General features: G+C 45.0%; 1 protein-coding gene across 1 annotated transcript in view; it reads right to left on the bottom strand.

Annotated features, from left to right (window-relative positions):
• Positions 1-26,818, bottom strand: part of CFAP47 (cilia and flagella associated protein 47) — a 583,307-nt gene that overhangs the window by 50,732 nt on the left and 505,757 nt on the right. The window contains exon 60 of the mRNA XM_087721802.1: positions 21,030-21,197. Coding sequence (XP_087577928.1) covers positions 21,030-21,197 — 168 coding nt within the window. The remainder of the gene's footprint in view (positions 1-21,029; positions 21,198-26,818) is intronic.

Below are 26,818 nucleotides of genomic sequence, written 5' to 3'. Positions count from 1 at the left end.
ATTAGTTTCATTTTTACAAGACTTCCTTTCTCTCATTAATTTTGCTTATCTGGAACTTAAATGGTGATGAATCTGCTGAACTGTCTTGTCACAATGCTTATTTTCTGAAATTCTTGGTAAAGCCTTGCCAAGCCTCAAACTTCAAAACAAAGGGAGAAATTCAACATCTCTTCCTATAGCTGCACAGTCGGCCAGTAGAGTTTTATTAATTGCTTGAAGATAAAACTTGGAATGGCCTCAAAACCAACTCCTAACTTGAAACCGCCCTCCTCTACCCCCAGAAGCACATCCCCAATACCTAGTACAAAGTCGCAGCCTCCGCTCCCTACGCCCCCTGCTGGAGACTTGCTAACGAAAGAATTCTTCTTGAGGGAATTAAGTGAGGCTCTCAACGTTCAGACAAATAAAATGGAAGATAAACTTAGAGACTTTAAAGAGGAGATAAAACAGGAGATAAAGCAGGAGGGAAAAGAAGAAATAAAAGAAATAAAAGAGGAAATAAAAGAACTTAAACAGGAGTTGTATGATAAAATCGATGCCAGGGTTGTTAAAATTAAAGATGAAATGCTGGGACTTGTAACTGTATTGACAGAACATGTTTCCAGAATTGAAGATAGTCTAGAGGATCTTAATGAAGCTAATACCAACTTGACATCGAAAACAGAGGTGGTGCAACAAAAAGTTGAAAATGCTGAAAAAGAAATTATTATGATACAGTATAGACAAATGGAACTCACATTAAGAGTAAGGGGGCTGCGTGAAGAGAAACAGGAGAACCTGAAACAGATTCTATCAGAAGCCTTTGACTGTCTGGTGGGAAGACCGGGGACTAAGCTCGACTGGCAAATCGACAAAGTTTATCACGTTAACTCCTGGGTGGCAAAGCAGAAACAGCTTCCTCGAGACATCGTTATATACTTCACTACAAGAGAGCTCAGAAACATGATACTACAAGAGTCTTAGTGTTATAAGACTCTTGCTCCAAATTGGCGGTCAAGACCTGACTGTTTTGAAAGAGATACCACCTCAAATGTTAAGAGCCAGGAGAGACTACACTTTTTTAGTCGAAGAACGTAGAAACCGTCAGATACAGTACAGATGGGACGCACCATTTGGTATTATACTTACATTTGATAGGCAAAGATATCGTTTCAACTCTGTATGGAAAGCCCGAGATTTTTACCATAATATTTTGAAGGTTGGACATCCTGCATCATCTGGACCTGGAGAAAGACCACAAGAAGGACAGGACAGACAGCAAACTACACAACTATCGGATAAGATGGAGCATCTCTCTCTCCTAGAAGCGCAAGGTGTTATGGAACAAAGACCTAGCCGTATGATTACTAGACGAATGGAGAAACAAGCTAAAAGGCAACAACCTCAACAATCACCGGCCATCGATCAAGGAGCTACAGCAACAAGCCCAGAAGCAGTGGGAGGAGCTAGGCCAAAGGTTAAACAGGCCATGCAGGAAGCTCTAAAAAGCTTCAGCTAACCAAAGATGACAACTAAGATCTTAACATGGAATGTCAATGGATTGAATTCTCCACAGAAGAGAAAGAAAATATTTCACTATCTTAAACAGTTTAAGAATGACATAATTTGTTTGCAAGAAACTCATATCAAATCAACTGATCAAAAATATCAGATTAACTCAAAACTTGGTCAACATTTTGTAGCTTCTGCTATGGAAAAGAAAAATGGTATAGTTGTATACTTAAGAAAAGACATGAAAGCTGAATTAATTGAAGCAGATCCCTTTGGAAAATATATTGTGTTAGATCTAATTCTAGAAGGGACAAAGACATTACTTTTGGGAATTTATGCTCCTAATCAACAGCAAGATGGATTCTATAGAAATCTTCATGCCAAATTAGTACAGTGGGACTATAGGTCTTGTATACTATTGGGTGACTGGAATGGTGTGATAGACACTAAGAGAGATAAGAAGACTTCTCGCCCAAATACAAAGATGCGAGCAAAGCTACCCAAACCTTTTTTTGACATGATGGATGACTTTGAACTGAGAGATATTTGGCGAGAAAGAAACGCAGAGGAATATGATTTCACTTTCTTTTCTGATAGACATCAATCCCTTTCAAGGATTGACTTTATATTAATCACTAATGATTTGCTTTCTAGGGTGAAGAAGACAAAGATTGCGGCTAGGGTCCTTTCGGATCATAACCCAGTTTGGATGGAATTGGGAAGGGTAGTGCAGGCAAGAAAGTCTTGGAGATTGAATGAAAATTTATTTAGATATGAAAAGTATATTAATGATTGTAAAAAATTGTTATCTGAATACTTTGTTTTTAATATGAATAAGGGTACATCTATGGAATTCGTATGGGATGCAAGTAAAGCGTATATGAGAGGAGTGCTGATGAATATAAATAAAACACATAGATATAAACAAGGGTTAAAATGAACAAAATTGGAAGAGGAAATTAAGAGGAAAGAGCTGGAGTTAACAATGAATCCAGGCGATACAAAGGTTAAGGAAGCAATCACCATATTAACATCTCAATTTGACATGTTGATCTCTGACCAGGTAGCCACTAGTTTGTTATATGCGAAACACAATACTTTTTGTAACGCAAACAAACCTGGCAGATAGTTAGTTTATCAGATTAGGAAAAAAAGGAAAACTCGAAATATATCTAAACTGAGTTACAGAGGGAAGGAGGTGTTTCAAAAGGATGAGATTCAAAAGGTATTTCGGGAATTTTTTACAGAGTTGTATAAAGAGGATAAAATTAACGGTTTAGATATAGACAGATATTTAGATAAAGAGAAAATACCCTCAGTTAAAGAAGAGCACAGGCAAAAATTGAACCAACCAATAACCTCGGGGGAAATTTTGCAGGTAATTAAGCAACTAAAGTTAGGGAAAGCACCAGGTACAGATGGTTTGACAGCGGTTTACTATAAAAATTTACAGTTAGAAATGGTAGAACCTCTTAGAGAATTATTTAATAAGATTCAAACGGAAGGCAAGGTGCCTCCATCTTGGAAGACAGCGTTTATATCTTTGATACCCAAAGAATATCAAGATACTACCCAACCAAAAAATTATAGACCTATTTCATTACTTAATGTAGATTATAAAAATTTTACTAAAATACTAGCAAATAGGTTAATGCTGGTTATTCAACAATTGATACACACCGACCAAACAGGTTTTATACAGGGGAGACAGATGAAAAGTAATGTTAGATTAATTATCAATGCATTAGAATATTTGGGAAAGAACAACCAAATTCCTGCTGCGTTCATATTTTTGGCCGCTGAGAAGGCCTTTGATCGAGTTAACTGGCAATTTCTGTTGAAGATATTGCAAAAAATGCAGATAGGAGATAGCTTTTTACAGTCAATTAAAGCAATATACCAACAGCAAACAGCACAAATCATAGTCAATGGAAGTTTAACAGACTCTTTTCAAATTGGAAAAGGTACAAGACAGGGCTGTCCTTTGTCCCCACTATTGTTTATTATAACTTTGGAAGTATTGTTGAATAAAATACGGGGCTTGGATGGTCTAAAAGGGATCAAGATTAGGCAGCAAGAATACAGAGTGCGCGCTTTTGCGGATGATTTGGTCATAATATTGGAACAACCGCAGGAATCCAGTATGGTTTTAATGAATACGATTAATCAATATGGTCAAGTGTCTGGTTTTAAAATGAATTTAGGGAAAACAAAAATATTAGCTATAAATATGAATACTAAACAAAAGGAAGAACTAGGAGGGATGCTAGGATGTGAGGTAGTCAAAAAAGTCAAATATCTTGGAGTTAATATTTTAACCTCAAACGGGAAATTATATAAGCATAATTATGAATCACTTTGGCATAGTATACAGATAGAGATGAAAAAATGGGAGAAATTGCACTTATCTTTGCTGGGTAGGATAGCGGCAGTGAAAATGAACATCTTACCAAATTTTTATTTCTCTTCCAAATGTTACCTATACTTAAAAAAGATGCGAATCTTTTAGAATGGCAGAAGGGTATCAACAAATTTGTATGGGCAGGAAAGAAGCCGAGGGTAAAGATGAAAATAATGCAAGATGTACGTGAGAGAGGAGGCTTGAAATTACCTAGTGTAAAACTATATTATGATGCAGTGGCGCTATCTGTAATTAGTGATTGGACTCATTTAACTAATGATAGAATACTGAATATCGAGGGACACAACCTGGTATATGGTTGGCATGCTTACCTGTTATTTAACAAAAAATTGGATAAGAATTTTAAAAGTCATATTTTAAGAAATGCTTTACTGCGGGTCTGGAAAAAATACCAATATAAATTAAATGACAAGACACCCATGTGGGCAATTCCTAGATATGCAATTGAAAATATGAATATAGCACAAAAACAGGATAGAACTACCTACAGACAGCTTCTCATTTTGGAAAATGAGGTATTAAAAGAGGAGAAGGTAGTTCAAACATGGTTCCAGTATGGGCAATTACAGGCCAGGTGGAAAATAGATCAAAAAATTGGTTTTATCCAAGTTGAGGATAATTTGTTTAAACAAATAAGAGATCAAAATTTAATGCATATAAAGAGGATATATAATGTATTAATACAGGTGGATTCGGAAACAGAATTAGTTAAAGATTGTATGATAAAGTGGGCTCAAAATATTGAAGAACCAATAATGTTGGATACATGGGAAAGAATATGGGTAAGAAATGTGAAATTTACACAAGCTCAAAACCTGAGAGAAAATTTTTATAAGATGTTCTATAGATGGCATTTAGATCATAAAAAGTTGGCTTCTATGTATCCGAATGTACAGCCTAAATGTTGGAGGTGTGGTTCTCTCGATGCTACATATTTTCATATATGGTGGACCTGCCAAAAGGTTAAGGCATTTTGGATAAAAATATGGTGGATTATGCAAAATATCTTTAAAAGAAGGATAAAGTTTATTCCTCAGTTATTTTTACTAGGTATATGTACTGACTTTACAGTGGTAGAGACTAACTTGATTTTGCACCTAATAATGGCAGCAATATTGTTGGTGGCGCAATACTGGAAGAAGGAAGACTTGCCTACAACTCAAGAATGGACATTGAAAGTTACAAATTTAGCCGAGATGGCTAAAATATCGGCATATCTTAAAGATCATTCAAATGAGAGATATAAACAAGACTGGAAAAAATGGATTGACTATATACAAAACAAATACGGGACTAAGAAATTCCAGATAGCCTATGCTTAAGATTAGGAATGATTTAAACTGTGTTTAAATCAGTTAGTGTAGCAGGAAGAAGCTAAGATCAATGTAGAGATGTTATTAACCTCTTTTTTTTATTTCTTTTTTCTCAATATATTTTAGACTGTGTTTGTTAAAAATCTATACCGTGTACGGGCTCTAGGAAGTCGGGGGGGAGGGAGGTTGGATGTTGGGGGGGAGGGTGAGGGGAGGGGGAATATATACTATGTATTAGATTTCAATGTAATGCGACTTCACATGTATACTGTTTCTCTTTAATTTCTCTGTAAAAATAGGACAAGTTGAGTACATTGACATATAGTAGAAATACACCAAGGGGAGGAGGAGTGGGATAGAAGAAAGATGGGTAGAGAGGGCGGGAGAGAGGATGGGAGGGAGGGTGAGAAGGAAGGGAGGGAGTGGATCGGGAGAGAGGAGTGGTAGAGGGGGAGGGGAAGTAGGGTAGAGGGGAATGATGAAGGGAAGATAGAAAGTTGGAGGCGGGTGGAAGAAAGAGGTGTATGGCGAGTGGAAGAGGTATATTGGGTTTCCATTTTTTGGGGTATTGTTGACAAGAGGAATTGCTGTGATTATTGTTTAATGTTGTATGGCCCCGGCTATGCACAGTATATATCTGAGTGTATGAAAATGAAAAATGGAAAATAAAAACATTTTAACAAAAAAAAAAGAAAAGAAAAATAAAATAGTAGGATAGTGGGATCCTCGCTGCACCAAGCTCAGAAAGCAGGAGATCCCACCATCTCCCAAGCTGGGAGGAGGTGTGTGAGGTGTGGGATCCTAGGTGCACCAAGCTCTTTCTGAAAGAGGAGGTGTGTGAGGTGGGGGATCCTAGGTGCACCAAGCTCTTTCTGAAAGAGGAGGTATGTGAGGTGGGATCCTAGGTGCACCAAGCTCTTTCTGAAAGAGGAGGTGTGTGAACTGGGATCCTAGGTGCACCAAGCTCTTTCTGAAAGAGGAGGTGTGTGAGGTGGGGGATCCTAGGTGCACCAAGCTCTTTCTGAAAGAGGAGGTGTGTGAGGTGGGATCCTAGGTGCACCAAGCTCTTTCTGAAAGAGGAGGTGTGTGAGGTGTGATCCTAGGTGCACCAAGCTCTTTCTGAAAGAGGAGGTGTGTGAGGTGGGGGATCCTAGGTGCACCAAGCTCTTTCTGAAAGAGGAGGTGTGTGAGGTGGGATCCTAGGTGCACCAAGCTCTTTCTGAAAGAGGAGGTGTGTGAGGTGGGATCCTAGGTGCACCAAGCTCTTTCTGAAAGAGGAGGTGTGTGAGGTGGGGGATCCTAGGTGCACCAAGCTCTTTCTGAAAGAGGAGGTGTGTGAGGTGGGGGATCCTAGGTGCACCAAGCTCTTTCTGAAAGAGGAGGTGTGTGAACTGGGATCCTAGGTGCACCAAGCTCTTTCTGAAAGAGGAGGTGTGTGAGGTGGGGGATCCTAGGTGCACCAAGCTCTTTCTGAAAGAGGAGGTGTGTGAGGTGGGATCCTAGGTGCACCAAGCTCTTTCTGAAAGAGGAGGTGTGTGAGGTGGGATCCTAGGTGCACCAAGCTCTTTCTGAAAGAGGAGGTGTGTGAGCTGGGATCCTAGGTGCACCAAGCTCTTTCTGAAAGAGGAGGTGTGTGAGGTGGGATCCTAGGTGCACCAAGCTCTTTCTGAAAGAGGAGGTGTGTGAGGTGGGGGGATCCTAGGTGCACCAAGCTCTTTCTGAAAGAGGAGGTGTGTGAGGTGGGATCCTAAGTGCACCAAGCTTTTTCTGAAAGAGGAGTTGTGTGAGGTGGGGGATCCTAGGTGCACCAAGCTCTTTCTGAAAGAGGAGGTGTGTGAGGTGTGATCCTAGGTGCACCAAGCTCTTTCTGAAAGAGGAGGTGTGTGAGGTGTGATCCTAGGTGCACCAAGCTCTTTCTGAAAGAGGAGGTGTGTGAGGTGGGATCCTAGGTGCACCAAGCTCTTTCTGAAAGAGGAGGTGTGTGAGGTGGGATCCTAGACAGATGTCAAACAAGGGCCCTTCAAAGACGAAACGTTTTTTTTTTACTGGTGGGGAATTAAAACTCCTCTTTTCCTCAATGGGAAATCATATTCAGACAAAGAAAATTATTAAAAATATCCTTTCCTTTCTGAAGCCTGGCTCTTTCTCTGCACCTATATTGGGAGGGGGGAATAGGGGAAATGCAAGCAGTGAGGCCAGCCTGCCCCCTTCTTGTCTCCCACCCACCCCCTTCCCAATGGGACAAGAAGGTGGAGGGCTGGTCTTGCAAACGGGGATCAGCGCACTCGCCGCCTCCCCCTCCCCCAGGAGGAGCTCTGCAGCGGGATAGATGAATGGAGGGGGAGATCGCCCCTTCCTCCTCCGAGCCCCCAAACCCTGTCTTCCCTGGCCTGCACCCCTGTGCCCAGGCTCCTTTGGGTTTGGGGGTAATCCAAATGGGTGGAGCGGGGGATCCCTGGGGCGGAGGCCTCCCGGTGCAGCAACGGTCTTCTGCAGCTCCGGAGCAAACCTTCGCCTTCCCTGCCCAGGATTGCAAGGCTGGAGGCCTCGGCAGCAGCCACCCCCACTCCCAGCCGGCCAACCCTCACCCGTACCATGAGCGGCAGGACCCACACAGTTCCTCTCCCCCCCGGCGCCATCCTGTGGGCGTGCAAGCGCTGGGTGCGAGCGCTGAATGGCAGGCCGGCCCGGAAGGCTGCCGGCAGGGCTCGGCCGCCATTCAGCGACACATGTTTCGCTGAATGGCGGCCGAGGGGCACACTAAACTACCAGCATGACTTTGAAGGGCTGGCTTGCCTTCCGCGTGGGCCAACGTGGAAGGCAAGCCAGCCCTTCAAAGTCATGCTGGCACTTTCGCGTGCCCCTTGGCCGCCATTCAGTGAAACATGTGTCGCTGTTTCGCTGAATGGCGGCCGAGTTCTAAACTGCCGGCATGACTTTGAAGGGCTGGCTTGCCTTCCGCGCGGGCCGACATGGAAAGCAGTCATGCCGGCACTTTAGCGTGCCCCTCGGCCGCCATTCAGCGAAACATGTTTCGCTGAATGGCGGCCGAGTTCTAAACTGCCAGCATGACTTTTAAGGGCTGGCTTGCCTTCCGCGCGGGCTGACGTGGAAGGCAAGCCAGCCCTTCAAAGTCATACCGGCACTTTAGCGTGCCAGCAGGCAGGGCTGGAGCGAGCGAGCGAGCGTGCTCCGTCCCAGTGGGTGCATGAGCGGAGCACTTTTCCAGTGCTCCTGTGCCTGGAGAGCTCCGTCTGCATATGAGCCCGGGATCCGCCGCTTGCGCTCCCTTGCTCCGCCCCGCCACCCGCCTTCCCTATCTAGGGGCTCCTCCAGCAGAAGTAGCAGAGTCATATCGAGCGCCGCTCTGCCTTCTTCTGCGCTCTTCCTGCCCGGACGCCCAAAGCCTCCCAGCCCGCCCGGCTCGGGGCGAGTCAGCTGCAGTGCAGCGGGCGGCAATCCCACCACCATCCGCCCACTCACTCGCCCCGCCCGTCACTTACTCTGAGTTCGGAGAAGAAGCGGTGGCCACAGGTGGCTCTTTTCGTGGAGGCTTTCCCACGGCTTCTCCGGAAGTGAGGCTGGAAAGGCGAGCTTGCTCCCCCGCCCATCCGCCCGCTCACTCGCTATGCTACCTCGCCCATGCGAGCGGCAGTGGATGGGCGGGGGAGCGAGTCGAAAAAGGTGCCAAAATTAAGCGGGATCTTTTGGGAATGGCCCGGGACGCGGGAAAAGTTATGAGAAGGCATGCCTGTCCCACCAAATGCGGGACGTCTGGTCACCCTATACTATGGGTGGGTTTCAAATGTTTTTACTACTTGTTCTGTGTGTGTGGCTAGGTGGGGGGCATGTGACTGATTGGGTGTGTCACTCAGGCACATGCACTCACATGCCCCCCACCTAGCCACACCCACAGAACTGCAAAAAAATTTGCGAGCTGGGAGGCTGGCAAAGAAGCCTTGGTTTCCCCTCTGCCACGGCTCTTGGAGGAAGGAGGCAGGGATTTTACCACTTCCCTTACACTTACCGCCACTCGCCCCCTCTCTGCTTTCCCTGCCAGCCACCCAGCTAAGCAGGGCAGGTGGGGCCCAGGCTGCAGCCGGTGGGGAGGGGGCAGGTAATGCTCTGTCCTGCAGGGACAGCAGTGGATAGCGGTAAGTGAGTGCCAAGCAGCATCCCTGCCTCCTTCCTCCAAGAGTCATGGCAGTGGGGAAACTGAGGCCTTGCAAGCCTGCCAGCTGATCTGTCCCATCCTGCCCCCTTACACACACACACCGCACTTGCTGTGGCACAAGATGAGTGTGGCCAGGGAGAAATCGGGGGAGAGGGAGGAGAAGGCCATCCCTAGCAGAAGCTTGGCATTCTCCTCCACCTCCCCCTGATTTCTCCCCACAGCAAGCAAGGCAGCTTTCAAAGAGAATGAAAGCATGGGTGCTTCTTCCAACATTCGAGGCCTCCGCTCCTCTTCCTTCTTTGGCTCTTGGAAGAAGCGCCCGCAGCCACTTCATTCTCTTTGAGAGCCACCTTGCAAAATGTCAGAAAATTCCCCATTTTGCAAGACGATTTTTAAAGAGAATGAACCGGCCGCAGGCGCTTCTTCCAACAGCCAAGGCCTCTGCTCCTCTTCCTTCTTTGGCTGTTGGGAAAAGTCCCTGTGCCTGATTCATTCTCTTTGACAGCCACCTTGCTTGCTGTGGCATGAGGCAAGGGCAGCCAGGGAGAAATCAGGGGGAGAGAGAGGAGAAGGATGAATCTAGCAGAAGCTCAGCTTTCTACTCCCCCTCCCATTGATTTCTCGCCATGGCCAGGAAGGCAGCTCTTGAAGAGAATGAAGCGGCCATGGGCACTTCTTCCAACAGTCGAGGCCTCAGCCCCTCTTCTTTCCTTGGCTGTTGGAAGAAGCTCTGTGCCTGCTTCATTCTCTTTGAGAGAGGTGCCAGGTGGATGTCCTGGGAATGCTGCACATTTGCACTGCCTGTCCTCCTGGAGCATTTTCTTCCTTCTCCCGCTGACGAAAAGAATATCCCGCCATCTGTTGGTGCTGCCGTAGTTGATTTGGCTGGGGGAATGACCCCCCCTGAAGACAGGGTGTGTTCTGCCGGTGCTGTTGCCACTGCTGCCACCAGGCACATGCAGGAGAACTCTCCAGTGCGGCACAATTCTAGGACAGCAGGATATTCTTTCTTTTGACAGCGGGAGAAGGAAGGAAGTGCTCCAGGAGGGCAAGCGGACATCCAGGTGCTGCAGCATGTGTGCCTGCTCCATTTCTGCAAAGGTAGAGGCCCCCCCCACTGCAGGGCACCCTTTTCTGCAGCAGCATCCCCCCCTCTTTGGATTGCCCTGCAGCAAGGGGGGGGGGCTTTGCCTTTGCAAAAACTGAGTGGGTGAATGTGCAGCAGCCCCAGGATGTCCGCTTGCCTTCCCGCAGCATTGCCACTGCCACTGCCACCACCACCTCTCTCAGCTGCAGCACAGCATCTGTCTTTCCACCAAGGGCCACCCGCCCACCCACTGGCCAGACCAGGCTGGACACCACCTCAGAAGGCAAGTGGGCATGGGGGACCACCAGTAAGGCCACGTGGAAGGCAGGGAAGCTTGGCAAGGCCACGGCAGAGTAGGCTGCTTGCTCCCTTTCACCCGGCCCTGCCATGCTTCCCTGCTTTCCATACGGCCTTCCGTTTGCCTGCCTTCACAAGCTGGCCATGGGGACATTGGGAAGGTCGCATGGAAGGCAGAGAAGAATGGCAAGGCCACAGGGAAGTGGGCAGGGCAGCTAGCTAAGCCATGGCTCGCCGGCTTACCTGGAAGACAGATCAGGGGTGCAGCACTTCAGGCAGGCAAACTGCAGAGCAGAGACTGGGTGGGATGGGGCAAGTGAGCTGTGACCAGGGAACTGGTTTGGGGGGTATCAGCCTGGCCAGGCTGCCATTACTACCAGTTCAGAAAGATCTGCCAGATTTTCACAAACTGGACCGAATAGATAGGAACCTGTTCTGACCCCCACCTTTCCTGTTCAAAAACTACAGCCAGACAGAATGTTCAAAGGAATATTTTTATCAGTCCTGGCTCTTGCTGGCTGCGAGCCCAAAATAAACAGAGATAAATTCTCTGGCAAAAGTAAACTACAGCAAAACAGGATTATATAAATCAAATCACTTATCCAAGTGCTTTTTCTCGATGGTTGCAAACAAACTTGACTAGAACAGAAACGGAACGGAATGTTGACTTCTGCGACCAGGGCGTAGCACCATCAGTCTTTTTATCCGCAAGAGGAGATCCTAACGAGCCACAGCTGCTCGTTATCATCTCCTGTGAGTCCTCAATTGTTCTTTACGTCGGTCAGCCCTTCTCCTGTGTGCATCCTGAAACCACTAACAGGAGGTTTCTGTGTCAGAGTCTGATAGCAGTTCCAAAGGCTCCTACCAAGCAACAACACTATCCCTCACCGCAGGGCCCTTCCCCCGGGTCTGACGGTCCGGATGCGGTCGGGATGGGTTGTTCGTATGATAGGCTCGCAATCATCTTCTGTGTTTCCTCCTTTGCTCTTTCCGCTGAGTAGCCCTCAACCTGTTTGCCTCCTAATATAACTCCCAAATACTTTCAGGAACATTCCCGTTGATCCAATGCTCCCCCTTCATCTGGTGTCCACCACGTCTCTTCCCGCCCTGCGTGGCGTTGACACCCTGTCCAGGGTCCTCCACCTCCTCCAAGGCCGACCCACCAGCCCCTGTACTGTCGGATTCTGGCAGCAGCTCTAACAGCTCCTGCCGGGCCCTAAGACCCTGTCCAGAGTTCTCCACCTCCTCCAAGGCCAACCCACCAGCCCGCATACTGTCGGAGTCTGGCGGCAGCTCCAACGACTCCTGTCGGGCCACAACACTATCCCCCACTGCAGGGTCCACCCCCCACCCCCAGTTCCGATGCTTGGGATGCGGCCCGGAAGGGTTGGTGATGGCCTCCACAGAACACAGTCAAAGACACTGGTGCCCAGCCGGGATCGTAGAAACGAAGTCCTGTGCTGTGGGGACCAGGGTCGGCAAGGGCTGGAATCTCAGAGAAGCCCTCCTCGCAGACCTGGCCCATTGACACTGGACACACGACTCCACGCACTTCCACACGTCATTTCTTAAGTGGGGCCACCAAAGCGTACGGAATACCATGCCCAATGTGTGGAAAAAACCCCAATGTCTCACTGCGGAAGCGCCATGAACCTGAGAGAGCACCTGTCTACGGATGGGCCCTGCGGGAACATAGAACCAGTCCCGATATTTCAAAAGATCCCTTTCCAAAGTCCACGGGGAAGCCGGCCCTACTTCCGCCTTTTGTCACTCCACCCATTCATCACCCCACTGCGGATCCCGTATCAGAGACTGTATGCTCACGGGATAATAAACTGCAGCGCAGGATGCTATGGGTAGAACTGTCCGGGGAGGAAGCGAGTATACAGGGTCAGAGTTCTCCGATTTCCTAGGCAGGGCATCCGCCCTTGGATTCCACACACCATGAATGCACGCTACATTGTGCGAGCAGGGTATCAGAGCTGCACAAACGTGCCGGTTGTCCGACACGATAGTTCGTTGCTGAGGGACGGCCACAGGCTGCACAACCCTCCTACTCTTTTTGGAGCAACTCCCTGCCAGGTGTCCAGGATCCCCACAGTAAAAACACAACCCCTCAGCACGTCGTCTGTCCATCTCTGTATGTGACACTCGGGGTATGACAGCACCCAACTCCATGGGCTCCTCCCATTCCACTGCAGTCTCTTGATGAACCGGCACACTAGTGGTCTTCTGGAATGCACGGCGAGGCCTACGCCTCTGCAGCTGGGCGTCTATCCGGAGGCACAAGTGGACCAACAAGTCAAACGTCAGTGGCCTGTCCACCCTCGCCAGTTCATCTTTTAAGGCACCAGACAACCCGTCTTGGAAAGTGTCCATCAGAGCTGGTTCATTCCACGCTGAATCCTGGTTACGCAGCCTGAATTCACTCACCTAGTCTTGCAATGAACCACTCCCCTGCTGCAGTGACTTAAGACATCTGGTTGTTGTTTCCCCCTCAATAGGATCCTCAAACATATGCTTAAAGTATTGACAAAAACCCTGGAAGTCAACAACGGGCTAGGCTGAGTTAACAAGGGTGTTGCTCAACGGGCAGCTGTGCCTGAGAGCAAACTAATAATAAATCCCACCTTCGTCCAGTCGGTGGGGAAGTCCTCCGCTCTCAAACTCAGGAACAGTTGGCATTGTCCCAGAAACGCTGCAAACATGGCTTGATTTCCATCAAATTTATCCAGCATAGCCACTGGGCACTTCCTGGGGGAGGGGGTTTGCAGACCTCTGCAGTTGTGAAATTTGACCAGACAACACTGTAATTTGCTGGCCAGGACATTCTCAGCGTGAAATTGCTCCATAATTAAATAAATGGTGGTTTGTCAGGGCAGAAGTCAAACTGTTCTGACCCCCCTCCTTGCTTGTTCAAAAACTACAGCCAGACAGAATGTTCAAAGGAATATTTTTATCAGTCCCAGCTCTTGCTGGCTGCGAGCCCAAAATAAACACAGATAAATTCTCTGGCAAAAGTAAACTACAGCAAAACAGGATTATATAAATCAAATCACTTATCCAAGTGCTTTTTCTCGATGGTTGCAAACAAACATAATTAGAACAGGAACGGAACGGAATGGAACGTTGACTTCTGCGACCAGGGCGTGGCACCATCAGTCTTTTTATCCGCAGGAGGAGATCCTAACGAGCCACAGCTGCTCATTATCATCTCCCGTGAGTCCTCAATTGTTCCTTATGTCAGTCATCCCCTCTCCTGTGTGCATCCTGAAACCACTCACAGGAGTCTGATAGCAGTTCCAAAGGCTCCTACCGAGCCACAACAGGAACCCACCTCTGGTTTATATTAAGTCTTTTTGTAGATATGTCAAAGGGAGTGTGTGCAGCATGTTTGTTTCTATTGTGCAAGTGTTATGTGCAATCCCTGAAAGCTAAACTAGAGAGTGTATTTTGTTGTTCTATTCCAAATTTATTTTATACTACTATAAATGGATGGCACATTATGAATGCATGGTGGGTGACAGTTAGACCACAAGCAGCAGAATATGTCATTTACATATTTTATAACGCGGCTCAGAGGCAGGTTTCCTATTTTCAGATACTATTTATAAGAAGGTTATCATGGCTTGCTGGCTGCTATTGTGAAACTATAATTGCATTTGTTCATTATATAATTGCTATTGAGGAAGTTTTACTTATTTTAACTATTAATGATTTTAAAATATTCAATTGTTTATTCAAAGGCTAGTATGAAGCTGATGCTACAGGACACTATAAAATCTGTAGTTTTGCTCAAGAACAGAATGCTTTCAACTGTGAAATATAATAATTTTTATAAACACTAAGTAAATGAAATATCAGTGGTAAAATTCAATTTTTTTACTACTGGTTTTGTCGGCGTGGCTTGGTGGGCATGGCAGGGGAAGGATATTGCAAAATCTGCATTCCCACCCCACTCTGGGGCCAGCCAGAGATGGCATTTGCTGGTTCTCCAAACTACTCAAAATTTCCACTACCAATTCTCCAGAACCTGTCAGAACCTGCTGAATTTCACTCCTGAAATACAAAATGTCAGACTAATGTCCATCAGTGCACTTAACTGAATAATGGAAATTTAGACTTCTTAATAATGATGTATATTTTAATCAGAAATTTCTCTATGGCAAAAATGACAGAAATTATGATTAATACTGTCCTATCTAACATGAACTTCTCCACCTCTCCTTTACAACTACATAAATTAATGACCACCAAGACATTTGGTGGCACTAAATTATACAGTATAAGTACTTCCTTCTTTAGTGAATGACTCGAGATTTTAATATTCTGGACTTCCGGTGGGCGGGGCCTGACAGGGGGATGTTGTTTTTAACAGCTCCCAAATCTTGGCTGCGTTAAACTATCTAAACAGCAATCCATCAAACTGTTTAGCAGTTTGTTTACCTCTCCTTCGGGCTTAGAAGGGGGAGGCGAGAAGCTATGCTTGGGAAGCCCTCTAACTAATCCTCCCAGTCTAAAAATCTGGGAGGAAGGGGAGGGCACCCGGCAGCATAGCACCTCCGCGCTAAGATTTATTCTGCCTTTTGCTGCAGAACGAAGGTCTTCGCTCATCCTCAGTACAAAGACTGATTTACTGCTGACTTCAATACGAGCTGAACCAATACTCGTGAACTTCTAATTGTATGTATAAATCCTTAGCTCCATCTGTAAAGAATTCCTTCTGACAATTACTTGCTGAAAGACACACAAAATGGCTCCGAGCTGTGTAGGAGGGGTTAGACTTTGATAGCACTCTTACGGAGCCTAGACGTGATTTATTATCAAACTAAATAGCAACTGCTGTATAATTGGTTTGCCTGGACTTATTAATTGAATAAAGAAGATTAAACCTGAGATGGTTTCTAAGCAAAAATCCCCCCCCCCACGTCCAAAAGTGCCGGGAGCTCACCAGCGCCCACTACTAAATTACAGTCATTACTTCCCCCTACTTCTGCAGGGGAGCCTCTGACCAGAGAAATCTTGTAGAAAGAATTAATTGATGCTTTAAAAAATCATGCAGATGCGATGGAAGTAAAAATTAAGGAAGAGATATCTGCTGCTAACAAACAACTGTCTGAAGAGTTTATGACACGCAATCGAGCGATTAGAGAGGATTTCCTGATGGCTTTTAATTCCCTATCGGGCTACGCATTGGGAATTGAAGAAAGGCTAGAAGACCTTATTGACTCTGATATTAACTTGGCAACGAAGATGGATGTGGTTCAACAAAAGGTTAGCGATGCAAAAATGAAATTATAATGTTACAGTATAGACAAATGGACTTTGCTTTAAGGATAAGGGGCCTCCTAGAGAAAACTCAAGAAAACCTGAAACAGATTCTCTCTGAAGCCTTTGACCTAAAGATGGGAAGGCCAATTCTCCAGATAATTAAACAGCTAAAAGCAGGAAAAGCACCGGGTACAGATCGCTTGACAGCGGCTTACTACAAAAATTTGCAATTAGAAATGGTAGAACCGCTTAAGGAATTATTTAATAAGATCCAAGTGGAAGGGAAGGTACCCCCATCTTGGAAGACAGCCTTTATATCTTTGATACCCAAAGAAGATCAAGATCTTACTCAACCAAAAAATTATAGAGCCATATCATTACTTAATATAGATTATAAAATTTTCACTAAAATACTAGTGAATAGGTTAATGTTGGCTATTCAGCCATTGATTCATAATGATCAAACAGGTTTTATTCAAGGGAGACAAATGTAAACTAACGTAAGACTAATTCTCGATACATTAGAATACCTGGGAAAGAACAACCAAATCCCTGCTGCGCTTATATTTTTAGATGCTGAAAAAGCCTTTGATCGAGTGAATTGGCAATTCCTGCTGAAAATATTGCAATAAATGCAAATAGGATAGCACTTTCTAAAATCAATTAAAGCAATATATCAGGAACAAACAGCTCAAATCATAATTAATGGGAGTCTAACAGATTCATTTAAAATTGAGAGAGATACAAGGCAGGGTTGTCCCTTATCTCCACTATTGTTTATTATAACTTTGGAACTATTGTTGAATAAAATACGGAGTTCAGGGGACTTACAGGGAATCAGGATTAGGCAGCAAGAATATAGAGTACATGCTTTTGTGGATGACTTGGTTATAACATTAACCCAACCACAGGAATCTAGTAAGGTTTTAATGAATATGATTAATCAATATGGTCGAGTGTCAGGATTTAAAATAAACTTAGGGAAAACAAAGATACTAGCTATAAATATGAATACTAAACAAAGGGAAGAACTAGAAGGAATGACAGAATGTGAATAGTTAAAAAGGTCAAATATTTAGGAGTTTATATCTCAACCTCAAATGGGAAGTTATATAAGTATAATTATAAACTACTATGGCATAGTATACCATACTATGAAAAAATGGGAGAAATTACAGTTATCTTTGCTGGGAAGAATAGCAGCAGTGAAAATGAATATTCTACCTAAATTTTTATTTCTTTTTCAAATGTTACCAATACTTAAAAAAGATGCAAGCCTGCTAGAATGGCAGAAGGGTATTAATAAATTTGTATGGGTAGGGAAGAAGCCGAGAGTAAAACTAAAAATAATGCAAGATGTGCATGAAAGAGGAGGCTTGAAATTACCCAATTTAAAACTATATTATGATGCAGTAGTTCTATCTATAATTAGTGACTGGATTAACTTAACAGATGATAGAATACTTAATATTGAAAGGTATGATTTGGTATATGGTTGGCATGCTTATCTGCTATACAACAAAAAGGTGGATAAGAATTTTAAAAGTCATATTTTAAGGAATGCTCTACTGCGGGTTTGGAAAAAATATCAATACAAATTAAACGATAAGATACCTATGTGGACTATTCCCAGACATGCAATAGAAAATATGAACATAGTACAAAAACAGGATGTAACTACTTACAGACAGCTTCTTACTGCAGAAAGAGGTGTACTACAACTGAAACCCTTGGATCTACTAAAAAAGGAAAAGGTAATTCAAACATGATTTCAGTACGGGCAGTTACAGGCTAGATGGAAAATAGATCAAAAAATTGGCTTTATGCAAGTCGAGGATAATTTACTTAAACAAATTAGAGATCAAAGTCCAATGCATATAAAGAGATTATATAATGTATTAATAGAAATTGACTCAGAAACAGAACTAGTTAAAGACTGTATGATTAAATGGGCTCAAAATGTTGAAGAACCAATAATGTTGGATACATGGGAAAAGATTTGGGTGAGAAATGTAAAATTTACACAGGCCCAAAACTTGAGAGAAAATTTTTATAAGATGTTTTATAAGATGTTTTATAGATGGCATTTAGATCCTAAAAAAATGGCTTCTATGTATGTGAACTTACAACCTAAATGCTGGAGATGTGATTGTATGGACACTACATATTTTCATATATGATGGACTTGCAAAATGGTTAAAGCGTTTTGGATAAAAATATGGTGGATTATGCAAAATGTTCTTTAAAAAAGGATAAAGTTTACCCCTCAGTTATTTTTGTTAGGCATAATTACTGATTGTACAGTTGTAGAGACTAATCTGATATTGCATTTAATTACTGCAGCTAGATTGTAAAAAAAAAAAAACCAGAGAAGAGACAGTTACTCTACAGGGAAAAGAGTTGATCACGCTCAAACAGATTCCACGAAGAATCCGGGAACAACATAGGCAGTACCAATTCTTAACAAACCAGTTAAATAAAAACAGAATAATGTACAGATGGTTGGTACCAGAAGGGGTTCTAGTATCTTGGCAAGGAAAAAGATATAAGATAGAAAATACAGAAGATGCACAGAAATTCTATGATGAATTCCGCAAGAGAGAAATAGAAAAAGGAAACAAGGAGGAACTGGAAAGTGGAGGTCAAGAGGAAGAAACATCAGAACATAACGAAAGAAACAGGAGAGAAGAACAGAGGCATGAAAGAGAGAGAGCAGAGAAGGAACACGCGAAAGGGAAAAGTCAGATACAAACCAGAAGCAAAAAAAAAAAAAAACCCCAGTTAAATATGATCAAGAAATAATAATTATCTTGATAAATTTGAATGAACTGAATGTATATAGACTATAGAACGAAAAAGAAAAAAAGAAAAAGAAATGATATGACATTATATGCGTTTGTGGAAATACAATCTCCAAGAAATCATAAACTGAGATTTGAAAGAGACACCAGTAACAATAGAAAAAGAAAGGGAGGGAAGAAAGAAGGAGAGGAGGAAGGAAGTAGTGAAAGGAGGGAAGAAGGAAGGGAAAGGAGAGGAGGATGGAAAGGAGAGAAAGAGAAGGAGAGACAGTAGGGAAGGAAGAGGAAGAGTGGAGGAGAGGTAGGAAGAAGAAAGAGATAACGAAAGGTGGGTAGAAGGGAGAGTAAGAGAAGGAGAGGAGGGAGGAAGGGAGAAAAAAGAGAAGGAGGGAAAGTAGGAGGGGGAAGAGAGAGGGTAAGAGTAGGAGAGAGGTAAGGGAAGAAAGAAGGGGAAGGAGAAGAGGTAGGAAGGAAGTAGAGAAGGAAGGGAGAGAGAAAAGAAGAAAAAGAAAATAAGGTGGTGTCATAATAGAGGCTTGGGATGGTAATCAATACAATCAAAACTGTACTCTATAATTTCTTAATTGGAATAACAATAGTATAAGATGGGCAAAGAAAAAGAATAGCCATGTTTACCTGGAATTGTATGTATGTATATATAGCACATTAGAGATAAACAATATTTGGCTAATTATAGAAAGGGAAAATACTAACTGCAAAGAAATCGATACGGAACTGCCCTATGATTTTTGATGGAACTTTTGATTCCTATGTTGTCCTAAGTCATGTGTTTGTTACTGAGGTGTTTATATGTGTAAAATAAAAACTTTTAAAAAAAGAAAGTAACAAACCTAGCTGAGATGGCCAAAATATCTGCATATCTTAAGGACCATTCAAACGAGAGATATAAACTGGAGTGGAAAAGATGGATTGACTATACTCAAAACAAATATGGGACTAAGAAATTCCAGATAGCTTTTGATTAGAGATCAGGAATTATAAATTATCTAGAGTTAGTTCAGCAGGGAGGAGCTAGAGTTCAATGGAAATACGTTGTTAACTATCTTTTTTTTAAATTGTACCTTAGATTCTCTTTGTTAAAGATTAATAACCTGTATTGGTTCTGGGAAGTCGGGGGGAGGGGGGACGCTGGGGGGGGGTTGGGGGAGGGTGGGGGGGTGGAACTAAACATTTGTAAAAGTTTGTGGTTTTTTTCCCAAAAATGTTCAATAAAAAAAAAGATTTTAATATTCTGAGAGAACAAGATAATTTTTCTCCAGATATTTTTTCAACATTATCCATGATTATATACTTTCAACATGCCTGTCCTTACACAAAATTACTAATATTTTCATGATGTTTTTCAAGGGAAGGCTGACATCAGCCTTGCAAGTCTCATATTCTGTTCCAAAGAAAAGAATTTCAAAAATGCCCTTCAATCCTCAGGGAACCACATTAATCATTAATAACCGGTAGCCACATTGTTACAATCCCAACAAAAAAAAATGTACAGAAGACCAATTTACAGATTGCCATAATATAACTAATGCAGCAACCGGGACAGAATTTTCCAAAAGGCAAGCATACTTATTTTTTACTGTTGTCATTGTTAATTTGGATGGTGGAACTTTATGTTCTTGTAGATTCTGGGGCAACTGCTAACTTCATAGACATATAAATGTTATAGAAGCTAAAGTTGCTGACCTAATCCCTATAAAGCTCAATGATTCTTATAATTAAGTATGGTAGCCAATGGTATTTAGCCTACCATCTGGTTGTTTCTAGTCCATGGCAACTAGAAGCTTAGCTTTGAGTAAGGTATTGGTGACCTGTAACAACTGTACAACAACTGTAGTCAACAAACAGTTGCCAGAATCAAAGTCTAAGCATTCAAAGCAAGGTTGTATTGTACACGGAGTAAAGACTGTTGGAATTAATATCAGATTTTGTTGTTTACAATTAAAACAGAGTTAATCCAAGTAACAAGAATCAAGAAGCTCAGATTAATAATATTAGAAAAAAGGAATGAATGGAATGAATCAACTGTAATGGGAATCTCTGAATTTTGTTGCAACCCAATAAACATTAAAAACATGTTCTTAAATATACACTGTCTAGTTTTAAGACAGCTATAGCATTATCTGTACTGTATTTTTTAAAAAACTTTCCTTACCATCAATAACTTGAATTTCATCATGAATTGGAGATGACATGCTCTGAGAAAGAGTTAACATTGCAGTATCTTGGAGTATTTGTGAAGCAGTTGTCCCAGGAACCACACCAGTTAATAGCACTTCTAACTTTTCCTCCAATCTACTGCAGGCACGGCAGCATATAACAGCTAGGAAAAATATGTGAGATATTTTTTAGTTTTCGTAACTTCATCTGAGGGTATATTATACATGAAGAACCATTGTAATATGTAGAAGACACTTGTTAAAAAAGCAGTCAGCATCTTAATTTGAAGTATATGTTTCTCATACTTGACAATCAGAGTATTATAACAATATTTATTACAACATTGACACATCTCTGAAATATATACCAAAAGAACTTTTTATTTATTCATGTAAAAAAAATAAATCTTGGCCTTCTTTCATCTTAGTCTGGAGCTACAAACTGCTTTTCAGTTCCTGTCTATTAGTATGTAGAGATATTGTCTACATAAGATACATATTTATCCATCCACATTAGGCTATTTAGTGCAGATTTTATTCCAAGCAGAGTCTGTGACTCTCAGATGTAGTTCAGGGGGCATCTGAATCTCGTATTATCCAGTAAAGTTTTAGAGCTCCAATAAGCTGTGATTAAAAAAGAAGATACAGAGGAAAGGCCTGATCCCAATGTAATCAAACTGCATATAGCCTTTCAAACACTATAATAATCAGGTAAGAGTGAATATAGAAGATAAAAAGGCTTCAGCTTTGCACATAATTACAATAGCTACTTCTGCAAATCCCAGTCCTTAAGAGACTATGAATCAGATGCATTTAAAATAAGTACAACTTAACACATTTTATGCCAAAACAATAGAGGGAACAAGAAAAAAATGAAGAAGACCAAAAAAACCAAATAATACTATGCAGACTCTAGATGGGCAGAGAGTGCTTTGAAGAGTAAAATAGTATTAAGAATAGTAATTAATGCCTCTATATAAGAGGTAGTGTTAAGCCAGTTCACACTGGTTCACGCGAACCAGTAGTGGAAATTTGGCCTGGGTCACTGAACTGGTAGCGACCGCTGGCTTGCCATGCCCCCAAACCGGTCACCCAGTCACTGCTCACTCGCCCCAACCGCCTGCTTAACATTCGCTCAACGCTTGCTCGCCTCACCTTCCTGATGCTCACTCAATGCTCACTCACTCACCCCGCCCACCTGCCTGACGCTTGCCCTGCCCATCCCAGCCCTATATATGTTGCCTTCACTTCGCCACACAGCCCAGCTACATGCATCACCAGTTGCCTCTGCACCTCAGCTCACCAAAGGTAAGTAAGCATACTGCCCACTTGCCCTTTACCTTGGGTTGGGGGCTGGAGCCTCAGGGATGCACCATTCCCTGAGGGCTGGGAGCTGCTGCCCACCTCAGCTGGGTCAGGGAACGCACCAGCGATGTGTGGTGAGGTTTATGGCTGGTGAGGCACTGACACAGTGGTGGGTTTCAAATTTTTTTAGACTTGTGGACTTCACCTCCCAGAATTCCACAGCCAGGCATGCTCAGTTCCGATTTAAAGCGACAGCATTTGTTTTTCTCCTTTGCAAAATAAGTTTCCTTCTTTCTTTTTCTTCTCCCTTCCCCTCCTCCCTCCCTCTCTCCCTCTCCCCTCTCTCAAACACACACATACACACACACACATGTTGGATTTGACCATCTCTCCTACCCTCTTCCCTTTCTCACTCACTCTCTCTCAAACAAACACACATACACACACACACAAAATTTGGATTGGACATCTTTTCCAATGGCTTGAAAGCAGCTCCTCTGCCATCCCCCCCATTCCCCTGCTATCTTCCCCAAACACCTCCACCATTGCAAATGCAGCCTGCTGTCTGGGTAGGAAATGCCTGGAACACAATAAAGCCCACCCACTTACCTCCTGCTGGCAGGCTGGGGTGAGAGGAGAGGCAGAGAAGCCAGAGGGGAGCCAATCCGAGCCTTCCAAAAGAAAGAGGCTGGGGGAAAGTGTGTGTGCTACAGCATGGCTCTTTGCCTGGCTTCCTGCCTCCTCCTGTGGTCTCCTCAGTGTTCACTTGTGCTCTCCCTCCCCAAGTGTAGTTTGATTGCAGGCGGAGCCACGTTGCCTTTTCAAACTTGTAATCAGTGAAGCTGGGCTGGATTTTTATATAGTTTTATCCAGCTGTGTGTGTGTGAGAGAGAAATGGATTGGGGCCTGGGGTCATTACACTTGGGGAGGGAGAGCACCAGCGAGGAGACCACAGGAGGAGGCAGGAAGCCAGGCAAAGAGCCATGCTGTAGCACACACACCTTCCCCCAGCCCCAGAAGGATCCACTATGTAAAAATCCAACCCAGCTTCACTGATTACAGGTTTGAAAAGACAATGTGGCTCTAACTGCAATCAAACCACACTTGGGGAGGGAGAGCACAAGCGAGCCAGGGTCGTTCCCTCCTGCCTTTGCCCAAAGCCCCCACAGCAACAGGAGGATAAAGTTTGAATTCCTCCCCCTCCCTCCGACCCAAATGTACCTTTTCCAACTGCTTTAGAGAGGACTTCAACTCTGCTCTTGCCTCAGGTCCCCGCCCAAACGAGCGCCCTCTACTATGAGGCAGGAGAACTGCGTGCCTCACCTAGTCTGAATTTTTAGGTGTTTTATGATCGCTTAGCACAAGAAACACATTCCACACATAGCGATCATAAAACACCTAAAAAGTCAGACAAGGTGAGGCACACAGTTCTCCTGCTTCATAGTAGAGGGTGCTTTTTTAGAGGCTTTTTTAACAGTTAAACAGAGTCATCCATGGTGAGGCAGCAACTAGCTCAGCTTTTTCCTTTTAAATTTTTCTTTTCTTTTCATGATGAGAGCGGTGAGGCTCTGCCTCACCTGACTGCACGTCACTGGAATGCACCATTCCCTGGCTCTGGACTTGCCCCCGTGCAGCGGCCACTTGCCATCACCTCGGCCGGGTTGGGAAATGCACCATTCCGATTTGAATTTGAATTTGAATTTATTAAAATTTATAGGCCGCCCTTTTCCCTGAGGGGACTCAGGGCGGCTTACAATCACAAGGGAGGGAAGTGCAACATCAAAAACAAAACAAAATGTGAACAAAGAAAAAAATAGTAAAACACAACTTTCGTTCAACAATCAAACACTCGGGCGGGTGAATTAGGAACCTATCCCCAGGCCTGCTGGGAGAGCCAGATCTTGAGGGCTGCGCGGAAGGTCTGGACGGTGGTGAGGGTATGGATCTCAGCGGGGAGATCGTTCCACAGGGTCGGAGCTGCAACAGAAAAGGCTCTCCTCCGTGTGGTCGCCAGTCGGCATTGACTGGCAGATGGGATTCGGAGGAGGCCCAGTCTGTGCGATCGAATTGGTCGAAGGGAGGTAATCGGCAGGAGGCGGTCTCTCAAGTACCCAGATCCACTACCATGGAGTGCTTTAAAGGTGGTCATCAGTACCCTGAAGCGCACCCGGAGACCAACAGGTAGCCAGTGCAGCTCGCGGAGGACAGGTGTAACGTGGGCGAACCGCGGTGCGCCCACTATCACTCGCGCGGCTGCATTCTGGACTAACTGTAGTCGCCGGATGCACTTCAAGGGCAACCCCATGTAGAGCCCATTGCAGTATTCCAGCCTAGAGATCACAAGGGCTCGAGTGACTGTTGTGAGGGCCTCCCGGTCTAGGTAGGGCCGCAACTGGCGGACCAGGCGAACCTGGGCAAATGCCCCCCTGGTCACAGCTGACAGCTGGTGGTCAAAAGTCAGCTGTGGGTCCAGGAGGACTCCTAAGTTGCGGACCCTATCTGAGGGGTGTAAAATTTGACCCCCCAGCCTAAGTGTTGGTACATTCGCCAAATTATTGGGAGGGAAGCACAACAGCCACTCGGTCTTGTCCGGGTTGAGTACCAGTTTGTTAGCGCTCATCCAGTTCCTAACGGCCTCTAGACCCTGGTTCATCACGTCCACCGCTTCATTGAGTTGGCACGGGGCGGACAAATACAGTTGCGTATCGTCCGCATATTGGTGGTATTTTATCCCGTGCCTCCGAATGATCTCGCCCAGCGGTTTCATGTAAATGTTAAATAGTAGGGGGGATAAGACCGAACCCTGTGGCACCCCACATGTTAGGGGCCTCAGGGACGATCTCTGCCCCCCGACCAACACCGACTGCGACCTGTCCGAGAGGTAGGAGGAGAACCACTGTAAAACAGTGCCTCCCACTCCCACCTCCCGCAGTCGTCGCAGAAGGATACCATGGTCGATGGTATCGAAAGCCGCTGAGAGGTCAAGGAGAACCAGGATGGATGCATAGCCTCCATCTCTGGCCCTCCAGAGATCATCGGTCAATGCGACCAAAGCGGTTTCTGTGCTGTAACCAGGTCTGAAGCCGGACTGGAAGGGGTCAAGATAACTAGCTTCCTCCAAGGCCCGTTGAAGCTGGAAGGCCACCACCTTCTCAACAACCTTCCCGATAAAGGGGAGGTTGGAGACAGGATGAAAGTTGTTTAAAATGGCTGGATCCAAGGATGGTTTCTTCAGGAGGGGTCTCACCACCGCCGTTTTAAGTACGGCGGGGAAGTGCCCCTCCCGAAGGGAGGCGGTCACGACCGCCTGGATCCAGCCATGTGTCACCTCCCTGCTGTTGGCAACCAGCCAGGAGGGACACGGGTCCAGAATACAGGTGGAGGCACTTACAGCTCGAATGGCCTTGTCCACATCCCCAGAGGCAACATCCTGGAACTCAACCCAGAGATGATTTGCCAAGCGGTCCTCCTGTGTCTCGGCTGGATCTACTGCGGTGGAGTCCAAGTCCGACCGAAACCGAGCTATTTTGTCCGCCAAGAATTGAGCATAGTCCTCAGCCCTACCCTGCAAGGGGTCTCCCGCATCCCTCCTGTTAAGGAGGGAGCGGGTTATCCTAAACAGGGCGGCTGGGCGTGACTCGGCGGACGCAACCAAGGCAGAAATGTATGATCTTTTGGCAGTTCTTAATGCTCGAACGTAGTCCTTGGTGCAGGTGGTTAGAAGTGCTCGGTTCGCCTCGGACTTATCGGACCTCCACTGGTGCTCTAGGCATCTCCTCCGGCGTTTCTTCTCCCGGAGCTCCTCGGTAAACCAAGGGGGCCTCCGGGATCCACTGACTCGGAGGGGCCGTAGTGGCGCAATCCGATCAAGAGACTCCGACGCCGCCGAGTGCCAGGCGGCAACCAGAGTCTCCGCCGAACTGTGGGCGAGAGTATCAGGAATGACCCCAAGCTCCGTCTGGAACCTCAATGGGTCCATAAGTCACCTGGGGCGGAACCACCTGGTCGGTTCCTCCTCCCTACGGTGGGGGTTTGGCCTCCGGAAGTCAAGCCTCAGTAGGCAGTGGTCTGACCACGACAGGGGTATGATCTCATTACCCCTCAGACCAAGATCACACATCCACTGCTCCGAGAGGAATACGAGGTCGAGCATGTGACCCGCTGCATGGGTTGGGCCCCGAATTACCTGGGTCAAGCCCATGGCTGTCATGGAAGCCATGAACTCCTGCGCCCCATCAGAGCGTTCACCGAGCGATGGCAAATTGAAGTCCCCCAGAACTATAAGCCTGGGGAACTCAACTGCCAGCTCGGCTACTGACTCGAGGAGCGAGGGGAGGGATGCTGCAACGCAGTTGGGAGGCAGGTACGTTAGCAGCAAACCCACTTGACCCTTGAGGTCCAACTTTATCAGCAGGGACTCACACCCGACAAGCTCCGGAGCAGGGACCCTACGAGGTAACAGAGACTCCCGGATTACAAT

This window comes from Thamnophis sirtalis, unplaced genomic scaffold, assembly GCF_051295495.1.
Source record: "Thamnophis sirtalis isolate CommonGarterSnake01/CBP01778 unplaced genomic scaffold, rThaSir2_p1.2 scaffold_8, whole genome shotgun sequence".
Taxonomy (NCBI): Eukaryota; Metazoa; Chordata; class Lepidosauria; order Squamata; family Natricidae; genus Thamnophis; species Thamnophis sirtalis.
Note: the sequence above shows the minus strand (reverse complement) of the source record. Positions and strands in the feature narration are given on the sequence as shown.